General features: G+C 39.4%; 1 protein-coding gene across 1 annotated transcript; it reads left to right on the plus strand.

Moving 5' to 3' along the window:
- Window positions 1–465: 465 nt before the first annotated feature.
- On the plus strand, window positions 466–17,117 carry COMMD5 (COMM domain containing 5). Its single transcript, XM_054839615.1, has 7 exons — window positions 466–2,495; window positions 3,056–3,216; window positions 4,333–4,361; window positions 8,241–8,291; window positions 12,244–12,339; window positions 14,121–14,196; window positions 16,614–17,117. The coding sequence occupies exons 1-7, from the start codon at window positions 2,492–2,494 to the stop codon at window positions 16,713–16,715; spliced, it is 519 nt and encodes a 172-aa protein (XP_054695590.1). The 5' UTR covers window positions 466–2,491; the 3' UTR covers window positions 16,716–17,117.
- The last annotated feature ends 415 nt before the right edge of the window (window positions 17,118–17,532 follow it).

The raw sequence follows: 17,532 nt of genomic DNA on the forward strand, positions 1-17,532 counted from the left end.
AGCCGCGTTCCTCGAGGATGCCGTGGCTCCGCTTAGGAAGGCAAGGAGGGCTGGAGGGTCTGCCCTGCCGTGCGTGGACAGGGCTGCAGCGCTCCCGGGACGCTTCCCTTTGCTTTTCCCTGCAGGAAGGGAAAGCTGAGGGTTAAATACAGTGAACGTTTTCATGGTTGTATTCTAAAATTCTGTAAAATCCGTGAGAATGAGGTATGGGCTGCTGCGGCTGTGGGTGGCCCCCAAAGTCACGCTGAGCACTGCTAAAATTGTTCCTCTCTCACCCCTCGGTCCCAGAGTCAGTGGCTGAATCTTTTTCAGATTGTGTAGGGCACGTGAACGTCAAGACCCCACGGATATTTTCATAAAGTGCAGGAGAAAATAAAGGAACTTTGAAGTGCAGGTGTCTTGCTGAAGTTGGGGCTGTAAGGTTGAAAATGCTCTTCCTGTTTGATGTTTGGCTGCGAGGCTTCTCCCTGTGGTAAGGCAAGTCAGGTGAGATTTTCTCAAGGCAGCTTTGACCACCAAAATCAGTGTTGCTTGGTTGAGTAAATTATTGTAGGCAAAATAATCACAGAATAATTGAAGCAGAGCAAAAGCACAGCTAGCTGAGGAGAGCAACTGCTGCATAGCATGGTATAGTGCTGCCACCCTTACATGCACATTCTCTCAGCTAACTTGCTTTCAGCCTTTTTCTTCTTGATTTGAGTCAATAAGGACTCAAAGCATCTGGTAGCTGGGTTGTCTTTAAAGTCTGCACAGTGTCAGAAATGGAGCAATGTATCCAGGGTTTCCTTACAATAATTGGAAGCAATAAAGCTATGTATAGGCAGAGGCATTTGGGACAAAAGTAAATACAGATGTTGAACCATAGTTGCTGTCTAGTGCAGGGAGAGTGAAAAGTTGTATCAGTGCCAGGAAACCTGACTGTCTCCTAAACCCCATCTGGGTTTAATTTCAGTATAAATTATTGCCTACATTTAGGTGTGCAGTAAATGCTGCCTACTGCAGGGGGAGCAAACAGTCCTTCAGATCCACCTGAGGCCAGGCCAGGCCAGGCCAGGTCAGGTAACCCTGCCACACCGATTCACCCAGGTGCCCCAAAGTGGATGCAGACAGCCTCCAGATTATGCAGAGCTGGCAGAAATCTCTACTTGTCTTCTGCTCTTGCTGGTCTGTGATTAACAGTTTGCAGGACAGCGTTTTTTTCCCTTGAAGGTTTAGAAGTCTTTGAAGATGTGACAGATTTCAACAGACTATATCTAAATTGCTCTGGCACTGGCACCAAGTCAGTTTTTCAAGTCTTGTTGCTGTTACTCTCTAAATAATAACTGATACCAAAAATGAGATGCTGCTTCATATGCCTGCTCAGTTCACGATGTAAAAACTGCATATACCATTATCTCAGGGTTATGCAGCCAGTGTTATTGCAGGGTCTGCTAAACTGCAAGTTTGAGGCCACAAGCATCTTCTACTAGGGGCAAGTGACCCAGCAGTGAGGTGTTCTAGGGATGGTCTTGGGTTATTCTTTTTTTTCCTCCCTCAGAGTGACTGTTGGAAAGGTTGGTACCACTGATATGTCTGAATTCCCTGAGCTATACTGAGTACAAAAATCTTCTCTTCTAGGGTAATGCAAGTAGGTTATAAAAGAAGACATGGATTTTTAAACAGTTGTTCAGGTTGGTCAACAGAAAGAAGACCGATATTGTCATTAAAGCTCTCTAGTTAAAAACTGTATGTAACCTGTTCTTTGAAGAGACAGATCAAAGTTGTATTTAAGTAAGTAAGTAGACAGCTCAGCACATGATTTAGTAGACAGGCCTCAGTGCTGATCTGTATTTGGCCTTTCCCATAAACAGACTCTTCTCAAAGTCAGTTTTGTTGTCGTAGAGCAGAGCCTTTTTCAGACAGTGTGGAAGGCTTGGTACTAGCACCTCACACATCCTAGCTACTCTGTGTGAAATCTGCCATGCAGATAGTGCCAGACAGATTCAGTCAGCCACATGAATGATCCAGGACTCACCACTAAATTTGGTGTGTATTTAAAAATGTGAAAAGCAAAGGGAATTTATCCAGAATTAGAAGATAGCAGTCAGTGGAACCCACCTGATACCAAAAGGAAGTCTGGCAGTTTGATTAACACTTTTTTTTTCCCCAACCTTAGTATTAAGCTAATCTCTTAGTGTTGACTTTCAGTAATGATTGTTGGACAATTTTAACTTTTCATGTTTTATTCACAGCACAAAATATGGCTCATTATAAACAACTAATCTAATGCCTCAATCCTGCAATGGGATTGTGTCAGTAATCTTTTTTTTTTATCCACAGTGGGGCTTCCTGTGGCTCCAGCAGTCCATCCAGACTGATCAGGGTGCAGGACAGAGCCTGACATGACAACAGAAATTTATATCACCTAGTGCATATATGGAAAAAGGAAGAATAACCGAATGATGAAGATTGAGATAAACCCACACCAGTTATTAGTGTATAATCTTGCCACATGGGTTAGCAGTAATTTCCTTTAAAGTTTGTATTAGCAGCAGTTGTGCAAACTACAAGACTTGAAGGTTTAGTTTTGTCTCCTTGCTCATTTTAATCTTTGGTCTCTGACATTGCAAGATAAATTAATTAAGTGAAACGTTAGAGAACAGTGTTGAATTGTTTGCTCTCTCAATCCTCTCTTATCCTAGGTATCAGAAGTGTAATTAAGCTGTAAGCAGACTTCTGATGTGAACAAGTTTGTTGATAGAACAAGTTGGATTGGTACTCATAAGTGATGGTTTTTTACCTTTTTTTTGCATTATCTCACTGGAACAAATTTCAACAGTGAAAATGTCTTCAGTTTTGCAATGCAAAAGCTTAATCCGTTGAAGTTCTCTTGGCAAAATGTTGTGAGACTGACCTGTGGTGGTGGGTGATCAGGTGTATTTACAGAGACCTGAAGTAATAGTTTCACATCAGGAAAAATGTCAGCATGTTAAGTAAAATCATAGATGTGTTAATGTTCATGGTCTCCAGGTCTTCCTCTTTTTAAAGGGATATTGTTTTGCTCTCTTATTCACAGTCGCTGTTGATGCATTGGAAGGAAAAGACTGCAAGGAATCTGTCAAGCTGATTGCAGAAAGCACTAATCTCTCAGAAGAGCAACTTGCTTTCCTCATTTCTGGCATGTATACCCTTCTCCGAGAAGCGTTGAGACTCCCCTTATCAACTTTCAAACAAGAGGTATGTTCTGGGAGTGCTTGGAGTCCCGATATGTTAAAAGTTGCATCAGACATGAGTTACCGTCTAAACTGTATTTGCCAGGCTGGGGAGCCGCACATAAAAATGTTGCTCCAAGTTAAAGTGGTTGGAAGAAACTGTTAAAAATCTAGAGCTTATTATTTTGCTTGTTGTGTAGATTTACAGTGAGCTTTTTTCGAAGAATATTTAGGTTTGGAAAAGAGATTCCTGTATCTTTTTCTGCTTCAGCATCTTGTTTACTGTACATGTTTGTTTCCACTCTTAAATTAAAATCCCATTGCAAACTATTATTTCATTGGCATCAGCTTTCTCTCTTACCCTAACTGTGTGTTCACACATACCGCGCATTTTGCCCACACTTGTAATTTCTCATATTTTTTTGCCTGCCTTTCTTCATTCTTCTGCCACAGAGGAAGGAAGATCTTATGGCCAGAACAATATAGTGGAAATTGGGAAAAAGTAGTAAAGTTCTGTGTGAATATGTGTATACCTACCATCTTCCCAACCCCTATTCCTTCTTCATGGCTATTTTCTTTCCTTTTTCATGTTACTTTACCTTACATTTTTTCTTTTCTCATTTTATTTTTATGTGAGCAAACCACTTCTGGGCTTCCGGCACCTCTCTCTTGTTTAAGACACTGTTATCATATTTACCCAGGCATGTTGGGATAGCTTATATATTGCAGGAAACATAGTGAAAGTACGCTTTTGGTATTCAGAGCTTATCTTTTGCCACTTCCTTTCTGTTGTCATAGTTTAAACAAGTTACTGCAAAACATATTTGAGAATAAGGACATGTGATTACTCTAAAAGAAGAATATGTTATGGATAGCTACATAAAAGAAATGGCAGGGATGTTGTTTTCAAAAATAAAGGCTTCCAAGAGATTTAGGTCTTTAAAAATTAGTTTTTCACACCTTGACTGAATACTTCTGGAAATTCTTCTCAACATGGAACCTGTCATTTCAAAACTACTGGCACTCGAGACTAAAACTTTTGGGGAGAGATACCAAGCAAGTAACCACTACTAATTCACTAGGTAAGAAATGATCTTTCAAGACCACACCCTGTAAAATTTCATCTTCCTTGTCTTTCTAGGTTTTTAAGGAAGACCTAAAGGAGCTCAGGTATGCCTCTTTATGCCTGTTTTTTTAATATGTTTGGTTTTTCACAACTTTTATGTAACTGCTTCCCCAAATCAACTTCTTCACACAACAAAGATGGTATAAAAATTACCTGTAAATAGCACATAATACATCTGTTGCCAAATGTCATGTGAAGCCAGATGAAAAAAAACAGGTGCTGTGTAAGACTTGATTTAGCACTGAGCATGAGCAGTAAATTTCACATGCTGGGGAGGTTGGTCTAATTTAGTCCGTAATGTAGGTTATGCAAATGTGAGTGACCTTCTCTCTGCCATCCCCACCTTGCCCTGCAATATTTTTTTAACATGTTTGGTAAGACAGTGGTAACGTTTCAGAAGCCAAGAAACTGCCCTACTTTTTTTCTTCTTTGAAAGGCCGATGATATAACGATCATGAAATCCTACCATCGTGTTCAGCTATGATCCCTCTTGCCCATTACCCAAGAAAGCGTAGCATTTGGTACAGACTTAGTCAAAACCTGTATCGGTCTGTTCAGAGTATCTCTGGATAGAGTTCATACCCTAAAAGCTAAACAACAGATGCAAATAATCTTCATAGGTTTTAGCTTATTTCCATATAGCAGTGAGAGAATAACAACAGTTGATGTTTTTATCTATAGAGAAACCTCTATGCCAAGGCCCAATTATCTGAAAATGCTAATTTCCCATAATTCTTAGCATTCTGATTGCTACCTAGGACAAACAGATAGATATGTTTCTAATTCTGTCTTTTTTCATCCTTATTTGTCCGTTAACCTGCCAATTGGCTTTCTTCTCGGACTCTGTTCTGCAGAGTCATAAACGTAATTCACTTTATGAGCAATTTCAGGCAAATTAAAGCTGCAGATTTAGACACGTAATCGGTGAAAGGTGTAATTGGGGCCATGATGAAAGGTGCCTGGGTAGTTGAAACGATTTTGTCTGCGGCTCAGTGCTGGAGTTTGGTCTGCCTTTTGTCTTGTGAGCTAAAATGCAAACTGTTTCCTCTGCCACGTCATGGACTTCACACCCAGGTTAAAGTAGGTCAGTAAGAAACTGATGAATTGCTTTTGACCCAGTGGGAGTTGGTGTCTTTTGAGGTGCATGCAGAATGTGTTCAGTGTGATTAAGGAATAATGAAGAGCGCTAAAAGCTCCATGCCAAGTTCTCTAGGGGTGGGTGAATATTCCTCTGTTGAGCAGTGATGTGAAAGTTGGTATACAGGGGTGCCAGAAGTCACTGGGCTGGCTGTGCATGCTGGCTGTATCTGGAAATACAGACTTCCAGGCCTCTGTCCTTGTCATTTAACCACACTTTAATGCCTTACACTTTTGTAGTTTGGGGGTTTTTTTCTCACTTTATGGATTATTCATGGAACTATAACAACACTTTTCAGTCTGGATGATCTTTTTTATATATTTTATATCCTGAAAAATCTTTTTTTATCTTGTTCTTGTTAGCATGACTGATACAGCAGCAATAGTTCAGGTAACTGCATTTGTGTTGCTTGCAGACTTGTACATTTTATGTGCTGCTCGTAGCTGCTATGCTCCCATGATTCTCACATTATTGGGACTCTTCCTAACTTCCATCTCTGACAATCTTAGTTCCTGTGAGTAGCTCTCTTCGCCTTGTGGCTAAACTTTTAGAAGACTAAATAGCTTATTCTACTCTCAAGCTATGATACTTACTAAATTTGGTAGCACCTTTAGTATCTTCGATTCCTATAGGAAAAGTCATTTCCTATGTTTCCCAATGCACTTGGGTTTGGAGATGAAATACCTGCTCATTTTTAAGGCATCTACTAATTACATTCAGATACTTATCCTTCTGTGGTGAGTCCTGTGGGTCATCCTGTGATCATGTGCTTGAAGAACATATGTAATTGGTTGAACAGCAGTGTCTTGGCATTATTAGCAGCCAGTGTTCGGGCAGGTATTTTGCATTTTAAGGCACAAAAATGGCTTATTTCCTTTTTTTGTTGTTGTTGTGTCGTCTTTTAAAATGTTTGAGCTCTGAGCCAGATTACCTTTTTTTTTTCACCTCTCCTGCATTCTATTTTGTTTTCTTCAGTGAAGCTGAGTATTGGACTAATTCCACCCATATACAGTCTTGAAATTCTCAATTTTCTGATGATACATCTGGTCTTGGCTTCTCATTTTGGTGGAGAGAGAGGCTGGGAGACATGCCCACTTCTGATTAATTAGATCAATACTACTCGTTTCACAGGGTTGCCGTTCTATACCCCTAATTCTTGGCCTGAGTGAGAATAAATTCACTCTAAATCATGGGTGCTATTTTTTTCCCTCCTCTCTCCGGTTATTTAGTAATTTTATGGCTCAGGCCAATAACATGGGATTGAGACATCCTCACACCTTCTTCCTCGCCCTTTGAGTCCCTTCCTCGGAATGTTTCTCTGAACACTGATTGCCATCTGTAGCTCAGGCCTGAGCTGTGCCTTGTTCTGTGTCTGACTGGCCTCCTGTAAGCTGCTTGAGCCAGGAACAGAGTTTTCAGCAAAATCATTAACTGCACAGCAAAAATAATGCAAGCTCAAAGGTAGCATTAACGCTTCTCTTTTAATAACACTTGCTCTTTCAGTCGAGCAAGTGTTGTGATAGGTATCATAATAATCATATTACAACTCCTTGTCTCCAGCTATTCCACTACATACAAAGGATATTTGGTCATCATCAGGATGGGTTAAGTGATACATTTGCACGGAAAGTATAAGTAGTGTTTGCAGAAATAGTCTTGTCTGTTCTGAAAGAAAGACAGATACATGCAGCCAAAAAAGCACTGTCTAGTCCCTCCTCCTCACTTCCCAGTTTGCCTCAGGTAATGACCCTGCTAATATGAATTCAGTTTTATCCAAGCACCATTTAAAAATGTGTTTTAACCCCACCTCTTCCATTAAGAATTCAAGCTTTAATAACTGTTGTTTCATCTTCCCACTGTGTGAGCTGATGAGTTGTTTTTTCTCCCATCATTAGATACTGTAAACCTTTTAGGACAGGTAACTTCCTTGTTTGCTTTGATTTTTCTTTGATATACCGCTGTGTATCTCAAGCCACTGGTGAGTAATGTCTCTGGGCACTGATTCATGTTGAGTGCTGGATTTAACTGCGGCAGCAGCGGTAGTTACTTCTCCCACTTGTCCAATGTGCCTCTCTGCAGGAGGTTACTGTCCCTGTGGCAAAGGCAGCTGAATGGATAGTGTTTGCTCTGCAGTCTTTGCAATTCACAGCCTGATATATTGAACTGAAAATCAACAGTGTCAGAGGAATGGTAAAGCAGTGGAGAGGCATAGGGTAGATGGAGTGTGAGTTAGTCCATTTGACCAGTTCTCATGGTCCCTATCAAATTTATGCTTGTCCTCCCCATGTTAGATACGCCCCTTTTGTAAGTCATCTTAGCTACAATGGCCTCTGTTTTTACTTTTGAGGAAACAATTAATTCTGTCATCTTTTCATTAGACTTCAGGTGAAAGGGAAGTGAAAAGTGTAAGTCTGGGATTTTTGAAAGTGTGCGTTGCTGGCCTGCCTTCTGCAGTTGTTAGAGCTATCAGTAGAATTTTTCTTGATTTTATCAAGCAAATACTGGGTTCTCTTGAAATTCACTGTTGCCATACTAGGTATGACAGGAAGATGTAATAGAGTTTTTAGGGTTCTTGCTATAAAAGCATAGGCTGTCCTTTTGAGAGCCTAGACTGAATCAATACTGAAGTGCTTACATAAGAGCTGATGGCAATTTTAAGCAATGGAAGATGGAAAATGTTGACACATTTTTTGTGTTCTAGAATAGATTTTTTTTTTTTATAGCTAAGGCCATATATTTGTGGTTACAAAACACTTAACTATTTTGTATTGCTCTTCTCTTTAAGGATACCAGAAGATTTCATCGTGGACTTTTCCAGTATAGTCTTTGGTAACAGGTTAGTATCTTCATGTACCATGCACTGTGCAACCAGCAGGGTTGCACAGAGCTCTGCTGACAAAAATCCCAGGCCAACTGAAGGAACAGCAAAATTCTCTAAATTAATGAGAACAAAATTTGTCCTGTTATTTTGATTCAACATAATATGATGTCCATCATGCATGGCTATATATGCAGTAAGTAGCTTTCATGCCAATTTTCAGTTTTTCTGTGATCATCACCCATCAGTTTTTATAATATTCAATAGACTCAGTAGGTGCATCAATACCTACAGATGAAAAATGCATCGTAGAATTAAACATCGTTATCATCATTATCATTGCAAGTTAGAGCAAAAGTGAGAGACTTGGTTTGTTGAGAGGCAAACTACATATGCCTTCTACGTGCTGTGGTTTGTAGAAGCTTTCTCAGATAGCACTTAATCAAGTCTTAATGTACAGTTGAATTGGGAATTCACGCTGGGTGATTTGATGACACGTATGAGATACCAAGTGCTCTGCTAGCTGTAATTCATTTTCTAAGCAGTATATATACCTCAGTAACTCCAGAGGAAATACTAAATCAAGAACTTTTTGAAAAGTCTATCTCTCTTGTCCATTCTAGGGATTCCTTTTTTCTGTACGGTTCTCTGCTCAACCATACTTAGCTTATTCAACATCTAGAAATTGCTTGAACTTTTTGCATATGTAAAACTTTCCTCCTTGAAACTTGAGGGCACTCAGCATATAGCATCACTAACCCAACGCTGCTCCAGATATTCTTCGTGGAATCTTGATAATCATAGTTGTGGTATTTCAGTTACCCTCACAAGGGTTTGAATGCTGCTACCAAAGTTAGAAATATTTTTCATTTCCTTGGTTAAGATCTTGGCTTAAAGCTAAAGGTTCTTGGAGTAAAAATAAATTCAGCCTTCTCATCTTTTCTTTGCTCTTCTGTTTGAATTATAGGTGTTAAGAATGCAAAATTCATGGTTGCAAAGTGGAAATATTGTTTGCAGTGGAAAAAGAAGATAAATTTAGATGTCATTTGAAGCATGCATGATTGTCTGTTTTCTACTGTGAAATCACGATGCTGGAAAATTTAGCTTTTTCTCATTTTGAAAGCTGTGATTATCCAGTGTAATCTTGCTCTGTGTTTTGAGACCAAAGAAGAGCACCTCACATTTGATTTCTAGACAGATCTGCTTTTATAATCTTAAATGTAATGCTGAATCATATATATGCTTATTGTATTGTAAATATATATGATTGTGATGGTAAGAGAAGTATTAGCATCTGATCAAAAATTCAGTATGAGTTAGATAACCCAGAAAAATCCATTTTTAATACTTTTCCTGGCATCTTAATCTATTTTTGCAATTTTGTTCACTAAACAACAGCTCTGAAGTACTGGAAATTTGTCATTTGTATTTCTCTGTCCCCACAGTTCCATCAAGCTCTACAGACTGAAAGGGAGGAAAAACTTGCCACACTGACACCATCAAATAACTGCATGAAATTAAAAGTTTTTTTTAAGGGAAAGGATAACCCTAACTTCCCCCTCTCTGAATGTTTATAATAAATGTACTGCATTGTTTTTTAAATAGCGTAGCTTTAGTTTCTACAAGAAAGGTGCGTTCTGCGTGCCATTTGTCAGCATTTCACACATACTGATCAGTGGCCTGCTAGGCGTGTATTATGTGCATAGGGAACCATCCAGAATTTGTCTTGAGTTTTGATATTGTTGGGTCAAAATTATTTAATCTTTCCTTTTCGAGTGTTCTTCTGTTGCATCCTTTGGCAGATGATGTTCTTGTCACCAGGTGTATCATCCTTTCCACGTTTAATTAGGATGGTCTCTAGCTGATCCATGGTGCTTTACTGGATCTGAATTCTGCCTTCTGCACTACGTGCTGACACTATATCGCAGCCGTTCGCACAGAGTGTTTACAAAATGTAAATATAGTCTGTATGTTTTGGATATAAGATCCATTGAGTCTTTTCTGCTCCATTTTGCTATTCCTCTTAGAAATCAACAGCTTGATTAATGGCCTCTAGAAGTTCTGTCTGTATGTTGGCCACTATGCACATTCTGTCATCCTTACAGGATTCTTTGCAGTTCCAGTTGTGATCTTGTTCAAGCTGGGAAGGTGCTGACAGAAGCTTAAACTAAGCTATAAAAGCTGCAACTCTTTCTGAGGGAATGGTGCTGAAGTGCAGTCCTGACCAGAACTAAAGCTTTGTGGTTTGGCCACAGAAATGCCATAGCTTAACAATTTTCAGAAACTTTGATGTTTGGGCATTGCTGAACTTTCCTACCACTGCTAACTAGAACATCTTCCTGTTTTCTGTACTCTTTCTTCCCCCCAAATGCTGGTGCTTCCACTGATGGGCGTTAGCGTGTCTCAATGAAGCGGCAGCAGTGTGGCTATTTTTAGGTATTCCCCAAATTAAGCAATACTCTGGCAGCAGCTCGCCACTGAGAGAAAGGCCTGTTCTTATTGTTTAATCCTGCTAATGACCGTTCTAGACTCCAGCCCCTCATGGTTGCACCCAGCTGCAGTGACCTACTTCCTATCCAGTAGTTGACAGTGAGTAAGAACCAGCTGATCTATTTTTTCTGCTCATTCCTTTACATACTATTAGGAATGTGTGTCATTTCTGACACCACCCACCACCCCCCCTCAAAAAAAAGCATAAATTCTTATCTTATATTGCCTTTGCTAATTGCAAGAGTATTGGAGGATCTCAGCCTGTCAGTCCTGTGTCCGTTATCAAATCATTAATCTTCCTGGGCAGTTTCTAAAGGCACCAGCTAACTTGCACACAAAAATCTGAGTAGGGATGTTAGACTATCATTCCTGCAGTCCTTGATTTGTTCAGAGAGGATTCCTTTCTGATGTAAAGACCGTAATTAGATTATGTTTAGCACCATGGATAAAGGATGTAATGTTTCTTATCCTGCCCTTAGCAGGAGTACTGGAGTAGCTTTGAAATGTACCATAAATAACTTCAGAGACCTGGGATGTTTAGCAAAAATAAAAATATGGTAAGTAACATGAAGTCCAGACTAGCTCCTGAATGGACCAGCTCAGTGACCTCATTCTGAAGATATTTCTGCATATAGATCTAAAAATGGGTGGTTGTTATGTCTTCATGTCAGATTTGGCTTGTTTACTTACCCAGAGCTTAAGATGCTGTTAAAATTTTAAAGATTGTCAACCATCTGAAGTTTAATCGCCGTCAACTATATTTCCTTGCAGAAATAAACTGAGGCTTGATCAGCCTTATTCTTCCTGCAATATGAGTAATAAATGAATTCCTTGGCTTCTTACACATTAGACTAGACAAAAATCGTTAAGGTTGTTCTGGCATTTGCAGTGAACATTATGTAAGGTACTTACGAGTTTGTAGTGGTTAGCAAGAACCACTGTGTGATTATTTTTTTTTTTAAAGTATGCTTCAAAGTACACCATAATATTGTTGTATTTAAAATGTTGCTGCTCACTAATACTAGATGCTTTCTGCTGAAGGAGCACAGTGACCTTATTCCAACTTTTTTGCTCAAGTTATCTGTCTCGTTCTGCTTGCTTGTTTCTGTTGGATCTGCATGCAGGTAAAGATATATTTGCAGATGCCTTTCTGTGCCTCACAGTTGCATATATTGAAATAATAGATACGCCAGCCACCACAATGACTCTTACTAAACTTTATAGTGACATCAGTTTACTGGAATTACACAGAGTCACTTGGTCTCTTTTTTTAACATGGACCATAGATAAGCATAGGTAAAGTGGTTAATCTAAGCCCAGCTGTCTTAAGTACACAAAACCCAGACCTCTTTAAGTGAGGATAGATGTAGGAGAGCAACAAGTTCCGGAGAAGCCTTCTGAGGAGTCTTATTTTCTCTTTAGATTGTTGTTTCTTTTATAAATTTGCATTTCAGTCTCCTATTTCCGATTTTCTCTGTAGGCGTCCTGCTTCCCAAGGCACAGCTCTGATACAAGGAAGTAGGCTGCCAAGTGTCCAGGACTTCAAGTGGAGAGTGGATGTAGCTATATCCACAAGGTATAAAAGAGAATCCTGCATGACCCTGACCTCTTGTGCTGCTTAAAAATGTTAATGGTGTTAAAATGTATCTTGCTGTTAGGGATTTGCATGTAGTATTAAATGGATATGGGTGAAAAGATAGGGAGGGGATTTCCTGAATACTGTGGAAGTCAGTTTATATACAGGTTACTGCTGTTAATGTGGACCTGCCAACAGGCTGCTGCCTTCATCTTCTACTAATGATACTTTTTAGGTTTCTTATTTGTTTTGATCTCTCAGACCTCTGTGCTAGAAACATTTTACACAAAGTTTGAGTCTCTCAATATTTTAAAACTTAATAGCACTGATAGAACTCCACAGATCCTCAGAGATGATGGAATAAACTAGATAGAGCCTCACGCAGCCAGCCAAGCTCTGTTTCGCTGGAGCAGGGGAGGGAAATCATCTGTTTAGTTTCTCAAGTAGACTATCATTTTTGTATGTTGCACATGTGAACTAAACTGATGGTCTGCTGTAGATTCTACAGAGAGGCTTCAGAACATCACCTTTGCACTGCCAGAGTTAGGCAATTGGTCGTTGATCTACCTCCTAGTTTCTTTCACAAAACAGGAGTAAAGGCCTTTAGGATCATCCTGTCTGTGCCTGCAGTGAAAAGCTTCTTGCCATCTGCCACAGCAGAGGCAGCTGGGGAATGGATCTTTGGCTAGAGCCAGAAGGAAACAGAAACCTTTTGTCTGTGCTGTTTCTGGTCTTTATCTAGTTCTAACCAAGACAGACAGGGGTGAAAGAAATTGGAAAATGATCCAGTATTTGTCAGTAGCAGAAATTGTTAGCATGAGTGACTTCATATTGCATTCATGACTACCTGCATCCGAGGAGAGTGCAGTCTCTTTGCTGCCATCGTTGAGAGGCCCATGGGTAATCAGGGATAGTCTTCCTGAAATCAAGAAAAAAGTGAAAACTGTAATGGCCACAAGCTACTAGTTCAGGTGACTCTCAGATGAGCAGTGATGTAAGCACCAGACAGATATCACTGTGCGGAAAAATCTGTACCTATAAGAGAGCAAAATGTACAGATAAACGTCCTCGGGCACAGTGCTTGCAAGCTGCGGGCAAATCCTATGATTTGTTTTTCAAACAACGCAGGAGCAATACGTTATCCTTTCCTATTTTCCTTCCTCTTATTTTCCTTTCCAGTCAACCTCCCCCCTGGGATTTCTTGTTTATCATCCAGCAACAGCCTCTGCGAAGAGGTATGATTTCTGGCTTTAGCGCCTGTCTGTACCTGAGCAGGCTTTGGCAACATCAGTTGATGGAAGCTGCGCAGGAATGACTCATTTCCCCTCTTCGGGTCATCGAATAAAATAACAAGCCACAAATTTAGGATGAGTACTGGAAGAGCTTGATTCCCCAAAAGAGATGGCAGTTGAAAGTATGAAGGGATGGAAAGGATTAGTGGTAAACTGAATAAGAAAACTGTGCACTATTACTAGCAGTACTTGGTCAGCTCTTATCCCTATTGTAGTTCTACTAAATGAATTATTATGTAAAATGAAAATCCTCTTAAACTGGCAGTTGCTAAACTTTTAAAAAAATTTTTAGTCTCAATACTGAGGAAAATTGGACAGGACTCCTGTGTTCGTGAGTTGCCAGCCAGCCAGGTACAGGATTCTGTGATCGAAATTACTCATGTTCTATGTAAAGCTTACATGAACATCTTAAATTGTTACTGTACAATGCTGTACTCATCACACTGCTGATGTCTATTGTTGTAATACTAATAACATAAATAATTTCAGTTCACTGGCCCGTGCACTTCAACCATCCATTCTAATGATGATGAAGCTTTCAGATGGGACAGCTCATCGCTTTGAAGTAAGTCTGATTGCCATAATAAATAGAAAAGAAACCACTTGAAGTTCTTTCTAAAAAGTTGAATTACTATTTAAAATATTAAAGTTTTTGTAAACAATGTGTTATCATCGGTTTGTTTGCTTTGGAATCCTTCACGTTCAGTGTAGCCACATACAATATATAATGAAACACTGACCAAAATCATTTCATACCTTGTTCCTACACACATTTTGCTGAAACCTCATTTGTTAGAAGAATATTAATTGCTGAAAAGCACTGTTGCATAATATCTGGTTCAATTAAAAATTATGGGTTTGTTATCAACTGTAACCTTCAGACCTGATGGTGGCTCTTGAGGGCAGAAAAAATATGATACAAACTCCTACATTTGGTAGAGAATGGTGACGTTCTCTTCTGTGGCAGAGGTAGTTTTATTCTTTTTCTTCAGTACACTTGTTGCTGCTAGCAAGAAAGTAGAAAAACTCTTCGCTTTTTACTTCAGAATTAGTCAGTGGCAGTATTTATGACACTGTATGTAATGGCTTGCTAGAAGATGGCATAAATTCTTCCATATTTTTAACCTTTGAAAAGGAATGCTATTTGTTCTATAAATAACGTGGTGGTGCGTACAGGAATTCAGTGCACAGCAGGCATTGTTACATTTGAACTCTGCAAAGATTTTGGCTTCAGTTCATGTGTTAGTAGTAACTATTGAGGAAGGCACAAATTCTGTGCTACATTGCAAAGTGGTGAGGGTGTCACTTCACAGAAGATCCAATTCACCCCTCTGTGGACAGTCCAGCTCAGAGCATCCTGTAGACTCTTGAGATCTTCCATGGAACTTAAATGATGCCATGGACTTCAGGTTAACTGTTTACAATTGGGTAAGTTTCACTTGTGGGAATAAAAGCCAGAATATATTATTTACTGTTTAGATTTAGGGCTTTATTTCCTGGTGTATAATATGAAGTCTTGGTGGCATTGTTCCTGTTTGGTTTGATTTTAGGTTTTTTTGTTGTAAGTCTGTGGGAAACCCTTTGCTATTCTGCAGTGGAGGTGTGTTGGTGTGCCTGTCCAGTACGTGCAGAAGTGCAGATACCTGATAGCAAACAATGTGCTTCTCTTAGAATCAGCTCTTGGCTGCTGCTTAGATCCGAATGCCAAAGATCTGGCTGTAAACACGATTTCTGTATCTGATGAGTGGTCTTCCCACAGTTAGTAGCTCTTTGGGATAAACCTATGTTCTGGTTCAAGGTGCCATATGCAAGGAAATATCCTCACCTCTTCAGTTTCCTTTCATTCAGAACGTCCTGTTAACAGGGCTTATCTAAGATGTTAAGTCCAGAAGGTAATTCCATTATAAACAGTTTTAAAATGTGTATGCCACAGGGAGAAGTTACACTCTTTGGTCTCTTGGGTTTGGTTTGTTTTTTTTAATCGCAGTGTGATTTCTGACAATGAAGATTTTTTAAAAAGCAATGGGAATCGCAGCATTTTAGTCTTTTATATATGTCAAAAGTGAAAAGGACATGATGCCTTTCTATGCATTTCTGATGCATATGGAAAATGCAAATCAGATGTTGGATTCTTCTCACATAATTGATATCTGTGCTACAGTAGGCAGAAGGGTGACAAGGGACTCTGTCAAATGAACTGCAAGTCTTCAGTGTAGTCAAAGTAGTGGAGTAAATTAGGCAGTGCTCTGCAGAGTGGCCTGGGACTAACTGGACTGCTACTGGTACTCACGTGAGCGCAGGCATTTGTGCACTGCGCTAATGTTAATCTGTGTCACCCAGTCTGTGCCTGTGCTCAGACATGGTTCTCTGGCTTAACAGATAATAGATTTCCATCAATTTGGCTTCTCAGGCTTGAAATGGTAAAGTCAAGTCCATTAGTCTCCTGCACAGTTGAAAATATTTTGGGTATTAAATCAAAATCTTTTGTCTTCCATGTATAGATGGTGCCCAGTCCTCTTTGCTCTTGAGGTTGCTGCCAAGCCTCTTGCTTTGAGGCTCAATTCCTTTCTCCTGCAAGTTTGGACAAGCAGAATATCTGGAATTTGTTGCTTGAGAATTCTGTAGGCTCCACGACCTTCCAGGTGTCTTTATCTTTCCTTCCAATCCACGACTCTCTTACTTCACCACAGCAGCCACCATTTTCCATTCTGGAGTACTCCTTTATCACATCAGGCAGCATAGAAAATGTACTATGTAGCTGTTATTTCTGGGTTTTCCCACTCTCCTTTTTCACCCAGATGATTTAGTTGAATTAACTAAATTTTATTAACCTCAAATCCTTTGTCTTAAGTCTAAAAAACAAAAAAAAGGGATTTTAAGAGAGATTGGGCCAACAGTGTGGAATGTTCCCTGTCCATAGGCATGTCCTAGTCAAAGTTGTTAAGATGTTTCATGTTTTCTAACCTGAATATTCTGTTTCAGGTGCCAGTTGCAAAGTTTCAAGAACTGAGATACAATGTTGCTCTTATACTGAAGGAAATGAATGATTTGGAGAAAAGGAGCATACTGAAGATCCAGGACTGAACACTTTTAAACTGGGAGTTTATAGAACAGATCTGAAACCCTCAGTGTGTCTTGTGAATAGCAAAGCAGGGGGCTGTCACCACTTTGCCTGTCTGAACTGCAATGTAGCATTTATGATGTCTGCTGTAAATATTTTTTCAATTCAAGTGTTAAAAGCACAAGCTCTTTTCATAAGACTTAGGAAAAACAAAAAATATATCTATGAAAAAGTATAATGCATTTTTGCATGATTCATCAAAACATTTTTTAAATAACTATCTTAATAGATGTAAGAGTCATTTATTTCTGATTATGATTCATCACTCTAATTATTTTTGAAAGCCTGCTACCGGAAGCCCTATCAATGTACATCATAAGAAAGCTCTGCAGTATCTCAAATAAATAAAATTTAAAAAAACCCCACTCCTGCGCTCTAGTGTGACAAATATGAACTTTAGTTTTGCATAAGTAAAATTGCTGTCTGGCTTCTCATGAAGTGACTGAGGTATAGCTACAGATACTTAAAGGCTAATTTAGAAGAAAATGGGAAGTCCGTGGATCAAGAAAGAAGTATCGACTGAGCTTCCAGAACTAATTCCATGGAATTGCAGAAGTGGAAAGGTGCAATCTAAGTCTTTATCTGGTTGATCAGAATGAGCTAAATAGCAGTAATTGTATCAATTTCTAATTGGAAATGCCTGCCTTTTGTTTCATGTATTTCCTATATGTTCTATGTGAACGGAATCAGCTGACATTATGGCGCAGAAACCTCTGGCACTGCGATGACAGTGAACAGCAGGAGGCAGTAACCTTGTAGACCACTACAGCCATATACTCA

Source organism: Grus americana, chromosome 12 (assembly GCF_028858705.1).
Source record: "Grus americana isolate bGruAme1 chromosome 12, bGruAme1.mat, whole genome shotgun sequence".
In the NCBI taxonomy this organism is placed as follows: domain Eukaryota; kingdom Metazoa; phylum Chordata; class Aves; order Gruiformes; family Gruidae; genus Grus; species Grus americana.

Excerpts from the sequence above, each read along its gene's own strand:
- COMMD5 (XM_054839615.1), top strand. Across the intron at positions 12,340-14,120 it reads GATGTAGCTATATCCACAAG|TTCACTGGCCCGTGCACTTC; the intron begins GTATAAAAGAGA and ends AAATAATTTCAG. Across the intron at positions 14,197-16,613 it reads GGACAGCTCATCGCTTTGAA|GTGCCAGTTGCAAAGTTTCA; the intron begins GTAAGTCTGATT and ends ATTCTGTTTCAG.